At 35.3% G+C, this 10,000-nt stretch overlaps 1 protein-coding gene across 2 annotated transcripts in view; it reads left to right on the forward strand.

Annotated features, from left to right (window-relative positions):
- LOC135223651 (lysozyme-like) overlaps positions 1-10,000 on the forward strand; it is a 23,538-nt gene that overhangs the window by 9,662 nt on the left and 3,876 nt on the right. Inside the window, exons 2-4 of one of the 2 annotated variants that reach the window (XM_064262301.1) lie at positions 5,403-5,591; positions 7,457-7,530; positions 9,374-9,519. In XM_064262301.1, the coding sequence (XP_064118371.1) occupies positions 5,403-5,591; positions 7,457-7,530; positions 9,374-9,519 (409 nt within the window). The remainder of the gene's footprint in view (positions 1-5,402; positions 5,592-7,456; positions 7,531-9,373; positions 9,520-10,000) is intronic. The other variant, XM_064262300.1, reaches the window with a different exon arrangement.

Here is a 10,000-nt window from a genome sequence, read left to right on the forward strand (position 1 = left end):
AAATTTCAAAAGAGTAATAGAAGGTAGTTGGAACATAAAACCTCTATTGCAGTGCATGTATATATATTTAAATGTGCATATATATATATATATATATATATATATATATATATATATATATATATATATATATATATATATATATATATATATATATATATATATATATATATATATATACATACATAAAGTATATATTCCTGTACGTTTTCCATCGAAGTGGGAAGTAGGTGGTTCCTTAGACAGAGGGAAAAATTTTGAGTAATTGCTGATTCAGGTATTACTTTGAGTGGGAAATTTTCAGCACCTTAGACGAGTTATACAAGCACATAAAAGACCCAAGTTTAGAAAGTCGAGCCACTTATTACTCTATTCACCTCCCTCTTGTCTGTCTGTTTCTCGATTGCTGAATATGGAAGAGCTTCCATTTCATACACATTCCATTCGACTGCCCATCCCTCTCAAAATAGAAAATTGATTCCCTCCATCTATGTATCTAAAGCCTTATTTTGCACTTCCAATCTGTACATTGAGCACGGGTTTTACATTTTTGCTGGATTTCCCGTAGATTCGTTCCTTGGCAGTAGTGATCCCATTCTTATTAATAGGATCTTTCAGTCCTCTTCCTCCCTGTTGCCAGGTGACTTCCATCCTTTCTTTTATGGGTATTAATTCGGCCACTGGCTTGTTAGCTCAAAGGGAATATTCTCTCCCCTCTCAAACAGTCTCCAAAGACCTGTCAGACCATGTAGTCCGACATTAACGGCGTGGAAGTCAGTAATCCGCTCACGATTTGTAGTTCTTTTCCTACAAATGCCAAGTTGTGGAATTCTCTACATATATATTTCCGTATTTATTGACTGAAATCTTTTCTTAATTCTTTCCGTCTTTCTTTTTTCTTTCTAATGTTTATTTGGGTCTGGGAAGGAAAAGGCAATACGGGCTGCTTCCCATTGGTCTCTCCTCTTGAAACGAAATATCTCCAGCGCTTGCCATCGCCTCTCCTCTTTCCGATCAGTGCTTCTAATCATGAAATCATTTTATTCTCGCCACACGACCAAATCGCCTCTGATGACTATGATGAGTTCTTTCACCCACTTGAACATTTTGGCCTATTACACACACACACACACACACACACACACACACACATATATATATACATATATATATATATATATATATATATAATATATATATATTATATATATATATATATACATTAAGCTACAAATATCCTTTAATATCCAATTCACTCTACCTCGGAATTAATATTTTCCCATATATGCTAACCGAAGGGATATTTTTAGTTGATAATAATTTAGTTTTCTCGTGGGTTCGAACCAGCGCCCAGGGGGCAGAGGAGAAATCAGGAATTTAGTGAAGTTAGCGACTCGGCCACCAAGTGAGGTACAAGTTGATACCGAATCCGACTTTACTAATCACTGTTGAACTCAGGTATTTGTAATTAGAATCGATATCCAACCCCCTCTGCCATGTTAACCAAGTCGAACGTTTCCCTTCTGTTAACATATATGAAAATATATAAATTCCGAGGTAGAGCGAATTGTATATGAAAGGACATTTGTGGCTTAATGCATGTATGTGAATCACGGTGATGTGATAAAAATTCATGCAATTATATATATATATATATATATATATATATATATATATATATATATATATATATAATATATATATAATATCAAACGATTCTTATTTGCATCTGCATTCAGAATGAACACTCCACTTTCATAAATGAAAAAAGGTTCAACAATCACTTTATTCCTTCTGACTAGATATGAATATAATTTCGATTAGCAGTAAATGGCTTTCATATAAGCCTTGGGAGCTCGTCTAACACCCATAGAAAGTCAGCCACGCTGCGCAGCAGGTGAAGGCTGTTATGCTGGATCATTTGTAGCTGCTGTATTGCTATTATTTTCAAGAAAATGGGAATTCCTGCAAAGGTACTGGTGTTGCCATCCGTCGATTCACATAAGTAAGTGCTCAACGACGAAGAGAACAGACTAAAAAAAAAAAAAAAAAAAAGACCCTCCTAATTCATGCAAGCAGACCCAGATCTCTAAGGTGTTCCGGTGTCTCTTCTGTTACATAATTGACTTGTTTGATACCGGGATCATACATCTGCCCTCAAGCAAGATTGTATGTGTTACTTGCATCATATCCTTGGCGTTAGTACTCGTGCGCCAAAGACTATCTATGATATGTATTGTACTTGAACACTTATTACCCTAACGTCACGCAATTAGTTGCTTTAGAAGCATATTTCTAAATGGGATTGATGCAAGTTATGATAACTTCCTAGCATTACCGAAAGTCACGAAGACATTGAAATAAATCCTAGATGGAATGCTAATCGTATGTTTAAGGAATCCTGAAGCACAGGAATTCAGTTGCTGCAAAAGGCCCAGACAAATCCGGTACTCATGATTACTAAATGAGCATGCATCGACCTTTATGGCCAACCGGGACGAGAGCTGTTAAACCACCATCCCACAAAGAGAATGCAGGGAACGATCCTGTCATTATGCGCGCTGCGTCTCGTGACCGCATGTGGAAAAAACCATCTGGCTAAACTCTCTCGTGACGACAAAGTCGCTTCTCAACTATTAACATCAAGTTTGTTTTGTTTTGGTTTTAACCTCGTAGGAGAAGTGGTGATGTAACGGGGAGTTCATTCACGGAACACGTAAAAACGAAGCAAAAATAACTGTCATTTCTGAGAGGACGTTTTGTGGCTTGAGGCTTCCCCAGATGTCCTCGAGCTACCCTGACAAGAGACGCACTTGGGTTCCGAGCTTCATATTGTTTATCGAGTATAATTTTACCTGAAATCAATCAAATTTCCGTCTCCTCTTGACTTGTGGATAAGAATCTTTTCTTAACATTATGGATAAGGAGAACAAATACCTTTTAAAACCTTGACTTAGAAGTACAGGGCCAGATTTGAGAGTACAATAGTCAAACTCCTGCCTCTGCGGAAAAGTCGATCTTTAATTGTGCATAAAGACTGTTCTGCGCGATATAGTTTGAATGATCTACTATCATTTATGGCCCTAACCTTCAAAGTCAAGATTTTATTGGTCACATCTATAATATTAAGAAAGAGAAGATAGGGGTACACGACTGTTTTATAAAATTTATTTGAAAAGATGCTATGTGCGTAAATCCAGTTGTTAAACTGCTAAACCTCTTATTTTATCATGTACGATGATCACATGAGAAACTTACCATTCATTTATGAATATCTTTTTCAATGAACAAACTAGTTGACGAAGCAACATCTTGGTTTGATTTCATTTAGTGCACTACATCGGGTTTTCTCCTTTTCCGTGATTCATTGATCGTTAATGAAGAGTATACGACGTGAGGCGTCACGAGTGGCCCATCTCCCGGATGTCTATTCAATTCATCCCATCAGACAAAGAGATCAATATAAGGGAATGCGAGGCCGTTTGGCTCTTGCGATCTCTTTCGCAATAGTTCCTTGAATAAATTATCCTCTTGAGAAGGACATCAACTGGTGCACCGGTAACCACATCACCTAACGAGATCACGGGATTTTCTTATACAGACGATCTTATCTGCCGCCTTCTCTCGTTACGGGATCTCTCTCGCGTTCTCTCTACACTTACCTAAAAGCAAACATTCATTGATCGTAAACATTTACGCAGACATACTTACATAAAAAATACACAAGTATAGATATACAGGCGCCTGTAAAGTTAAGAATAATTTCTTCCTGTTGCACTACCGGAGCATCACGAAATTACATTCATGAAGCAATTATGTGCACAACCTACCTGTAACGATTGCGAAGGTATTCTAAGCCACCTTGCGATTTTATCTTCAACATCCGGGTCTAAGTTGATCACAAATTCTGGACGTCTCTCTGTCTGTCTGTCTCATTTGCCTTCTTTCACTCGTACCATGAATAAATACACACAAATACACACACACACGCACACGCACACATATATACGTATATATTTCACAGGAATCTTTGCGTAGATGTTTCTCTAAAATAGAACCTGAATTTCAGTGACTGGAAAATTCTCTCAAGGTCTCCTACATTCCTGCTGCCTTCCCTTCTCCTCCCCCTACTCCTCTTGCTTTTTTATCCTATCCCAAGGACACGCACGGCACTCCTGCATTCCTATATGGACCCTTCAGCCAAATTACAGGCATGTCACAATTACGGCTCAGTCATTATTGATATGATGAAATATCAATCTCGGAAACTGTGCTTTTCGGTACTACTTCTTAACGATATATATATATATATATATATATATATATATATATATATATATATATATATATATATATATACGCAGACACATAAATATATATATATAATATATATATATATATGTGTGTGTGTGTGTGTGTGTGCGTGTATATATATATATATATTATATATATTATACATATATGTATATATATATATGTATACCATATATATATATATATATATATATATATATATATATATATATATATATATATATATATACAGAGAGAGAGAATGAGAGAGAGGAGGAGAGGTTTTTTTTTTGTTGGTAGGACAGCGAGAGAGAGACGAGAGAGAGAAGAAGAGAGAGAGAGAGAGAGAGAGTGAAAGCTCAGGCTTCATTACAAAATCAAGATCTTGGAGAGCAAACAAGACTAGACCCAACACACCCATTCCTTTATAAGGAAAGCGACGATGAGGCGGCCAACAACAGAGGGATATTCTGAAGGTTTCATCCTAGAGGGCGTCATCTCTCTTGGCTGTGTGACTACGAGTTTCGATCGTGATGCCCGAGGCATATGTCTGTTGGGGTCTGGTATAATAAATCTTATAGCGTCATTTTGGTACACGCCAAGGAAGATATACTCGTATTGACTGATTAAATGATGATTTTCTAGATGTTTTACGAATTTCTGCACTTGTGGCATTAAAGTAACTTCCATAGGATATCTATTTTTCAAACTGCGTTATTGTACAGCAGAACTGAAAGGATGATCTTCTATGGAAAACAGATATTGATTTACTTTGGCACACAACGAGTGAAGACAAACTGACCTTACGAAAAAGTGACTGTCCTTTTTTAAATGACTATACGACTATATTTGGTGTCGTTTGATTTTCTAGAATATCATGGCGCTCGAAATCATGTCAGTCGAACATTTCATTTATTGTAAAAATAATGAAAGATCTACACATCATTTTGCAATACTTATTTTATTTACTTCAAAGCACAAAAAATTGAATTAGGGCAAATTCATTGACTAAATATTTAATAGGCAAACTCTGTAATATTAGGAAAATATTTTTGGTACAATAAGCGAAAGGAACATTGCTTAAGCGAACCACGTTAATTCTCTTTCAGGGCAAGGCTCAGTGCAGCCCAACTGTCTGGGCTGTATTTGCGAAGCTTCCACCCAGTGCAATGTCAGTGTGGGCTGTCACACTCCTTACGCAGGGGCCTACTTCTGCGGACCGTTCCTCATTTCATGGGCTTACTGGGCTGATGCTGGCAAACCCGTCATCGCCAACGATGACCCAAACAGGCAAGGAGGTAAGTCAGTCAGAGGCATTCTCAGAGTCTGAATTTTCTAGCTCTAGTAAAGTTTATATATAATATACTATACGTGTACTTATATTATATATATATATATATATATATATATATATATATATATATATATGTATATATGTATGTATGTATGATGTGTGTATGTATTAGTATATGTGTTATATATATATATATATATATATATATATATATATATATATAGATAGATAGCAATGAGATAGATATAGATAGATAGATAGATAGGATCAATGCTTGAGAATATAGTTGAATCCATGGTAGAAGGTGAGTGAAATTGGAACTTTGAACAAGTACTTTCATACTTTATTTTTACATTCTCATGTTCATGTGAGGATGACGAGACCTAGTTATACAAAGGGAGGGAGGGGTTAAAGTTTATTAATTTTAACAGAGTGTTCTTTAAGCAAAAAAGACATGGAGAGAGGATCAAGAGCTATTCCAGGGTGGAGTTTTATATTCCTCGTTGACGTGGCTTCAGTAAAATTGGCCTCCAACAGATTCCTTTTCCTCTGGTCATTGACCATGTGGATTATCAGTCTTATTCCAGTTAATGACATTGTCTGTCTTAAGCCAATGATTCACAATGGCATTATTCGTTAAGCCTCTTGAAATGGCATATTTGTGCTGAGAGCATCATATTTTTATTACTTTCGAAGTCTGACCAACATATGTATACAATATTGTTAGAATTGGGCAGGCTCTTTTAAATTAATTAGTTTATTTCTCGAAATATTATTATATTTAAATACTAAGTTGATATCAATAGTTTTTAAAATGTTCAGGACTACAAATTCTAAGAGCTCTGAGATACAAACTGGAAAATATTTACATCTTAATTTGTTTAGCATGGTTAAAGTAAAAATGAATATATGACACGTTATTCGTGGGTTTCCCATATACTTTAAAACACATATTGGTGTTATCTCTAATAAATAAGACATAAAAAAATGGAAAACAAATATTTCTTCATATTCTACTATGAATTTTATGATGGTACTAGTTTATTAATTGCATGCAAGAAATCAAGAATATTAAAATTTTTTTAACATTACAAAATCAATTGTCTACATATTTAACACAAAACATATTAGAAAAAAAATTTCTTGGAATAAGTCTAGATTAAGATATGCAAATATTTGAAAAGAGTGGCGAAATATTTGCTCATAAAAATTATCATTGAATGTGAATTTACAATTTTTTTATAGAAAGGGTCACCAGAGTAATAATGACATTAGTAGGTAGTTCTAGATTATACAAGCCCAAATATTGTGATAAATATTGAAGTAAGTCTTCAATATGAACTTTACTGAATAAACTGGAATAAGGCATCGATAATCCACACAGTCAACGACCAAACGAAAAGGAATCTGGTGAAGTCCATTTTTATTGAAGCCATGTCAACGAGGAATATAACTCTCCACCCTGGATTACCTTTTGATCCTCTTGCCATGTCTTTCTGCTTAAAGAACACTGCTAAGATTAACAAACTTTAACCCTGACCTCCCTTTGCATATTTAAGCTTTGTGAACCTCTCTTGGATTCAGTGTGAACTTGAGAATGTAGGAATAAACTACGAAAGTACTTGTTCAAAGTCCCAGTTACACTCACCTTCTACTCTGGATTTAAGGATATATATATATATATATATATATATATATATATATATATATAATATATATATATATATATATATATATATATATATATATATATATATATATATATAATATATATATATATATGTGTGTGTGTGTGTGTGTGTATGTATAAAATCCACTTACATCTTCAGGGCGGACTCCAGCAGTAACTGCCCAATTTTGTTTTTTCAGCCTTTGAAAACTGCGTGAATGATTTATACTGCGCTGCCGAGACTGTGCGCCTGTATATGGGTAAATTCGCTGCGGTAAGTTTTTATTGTATGTTGTTTGTTTTTATTTCCCATTTAGCCTTCAAAGATATGGTTTTTCCCAGCTCTTCAGTACAGTCAAACTTCTGTGATCTCTGGCTACCTTAATATCTCTCCTTTTTAATAGTCATCAAAAAATACTTGGGGTATTCTCTACACTTTGCACTTGAACTTAGGTCACCCTTGAACAACACATGGGGAATGTTAAACTGCAGCTCTTATGATGGAACTAAGCTTAAGGTCAGGTTTAATGTGCAATAGAGACCCTTGAATACATGGTGATGATGTTACAAATGTGCTTTCATTCATTTCAATTTATATAGTCCCACTGTTCTGCATTTGAACATAGGCTTGATTATGTACTGTATATAGAGAAAAAGGAATTTGGCGACAATCATGTTTGGTTTATGTATTTATTGAATCCTTTATCAATTGATGAATCTTGGTAAAATTACAAAGGTCTTTTGTAATTACTTGACCACCATGTCATGCAAAAGGTTCTGCACACCAACAAAATGTTGAATGCAACGCTTCACTTTCATTTCGGACAGAGCAGTTCCTTCTGAGGCTTACTCCTTAGTTCCATCATATATATCCTCACAGATCTTATTTAATCCGTATATGCATATGGTCTCTAGCGCAGCAAATGTTGCATGAGAGTCTCACATTTTCAACAAGAAATATTATCCAGGTAACAATTGGTATCTTTGGTTTAATATCTACAGAATTCACTCAAAAACAAGAAAATTCACCGATGTGGTTTTCGTTTATTTGATAGTAATCAGATTTCCCTTAATGAGGAAAAAGGCTACATGATATTAAACCACCGAGAGTTGAAACATGCATGAGTTGAAAGACTGATCCCATTATGGTAAAGAGGAACTTACAGGTTATGGTTAATTGTGCTCCGAAATGAATCCAGTTTTTCTTCTATATATTTACACACATACCTAACTGTGCACATTCAACCACATACACTCTACATACACATACACATATACATCTAATGAGCTATCAATACCTGTAATTGTCACTATATTCTCATGTCTTCCCAAAATCCAAGTTCAGGTATATAATTCATCTCACATGATTTTATACTCAAGCATGTAGGACATGAGCTATGGATTTCGATATGAAAGAGTATACTGAAATACACTAACTTACAGTTTACTTTAATAGTAGCTATTTATAAAGAAAATTGTATTTATTATTTATGTTGCCCAGTACTATGTTTACTAATTATTGAATTTTTTTAGGCTTCTTAGTACTGCTTTTTTTCAAGGACAAAAGTAGTTATAAGTATTCCTAAAATGAACAATACATGTATTCCTACAATGTACGCAATTTTCTTCGCTGAAAGACGATTACATAAAATTGCAAAAAACACTTTATCATTAACAAAATATTTTCTTGTTGTTTTCAGCAACGGAGAGAGAGAGAGAGAGAGAGAGAGCGAATGAGAGAAGAGAGAGAGAGAGAGAGATGAGGAGAGAGAGAGAGAGAGAGAGAGAGAGAGAGAGAGAGAGAGAGAGAGAGTGTGTGTGTATGTCCCAGATCTATATAAAAACACCAGACCTCTTGAATATTGCGAGAGATTTCATGAAAAGTGAAAGTCGTCAAATCTTGATATAATGTGTATAGGTATATCGGTATATCATTATCAGACATGCAGACGCACACACACATTTATGAATATATATATATATAGTATATATATAATATATATATATATATATATATATGTGTGTGATATAAAGTAGCGGAAATTACTAACAACAATGACATTTGTAAATTAAACTGAACATCGATTCGATAATGATGATGATAAAAACAACTTCAGGATTGTACTGGCGATGGAGTTATCAACTGCGAAGACATCGTCAGAGTTCATAAAATCGGCTACAGTGGTTGCAACGTCAACGTCAACGCCAACGATGCCTTTTGGAAGAGTTTCCGAACGTGCTCGGCCCGCGTCAATGTTGACTGGTAGGAAGACAAGAGGAAGAATCCCCTTGGATATGCTACATGAAACTTTCCACCCTCCAGATAACCCATTAGTCATCCATTGCTGTAGCCTTCCCACCCACTCTCCCTTCCATCACGACCTTGCTGCGTCTTCCAAGTCTACATATATATTTCAAATTTTCCATGCTGTAGACCCCAGTTCCTCATAGATCTCATAAGCCCTAATTGCAGTCTCCCCAACCACACTAACTTTCATTTTGTTCATGCTTTATCTCCCAGTTCCTCATAGTTCTCATAATGTCCTAAGTGTAGTCTCCCTTCCCCACTTACCTTTGATTTCTTCATTACTGTAGCTTCCAGCTCCTCATAGTTCTCATAATGCCATAATCATCTTCTTGCTGCTCTCCACCTTTAATTTTGTCCATATTGTACCTCCCAGCTCCTCATAGTTCTCATAAAGCCTTATTTATAGTCTTCAGCCGTCCCTAGTTTTCATCTTATC

This window comes from Macrobrachium nipponense, chromosome 10 (assembly GCF_015104395.2).
Source record: "Macrobrachium nipponense isolate FS-2020 chromosome 10, ASM1510439v2, whole genome shotgun sequence".
In the NCBI taxonomy this organism is placed as follows: Eukaryota; Metazoa; Arthropoda; class Malacostraca; order Decapoda; family Palaemonidae; genus Macrobrachium; species Macrobrachium nipponense.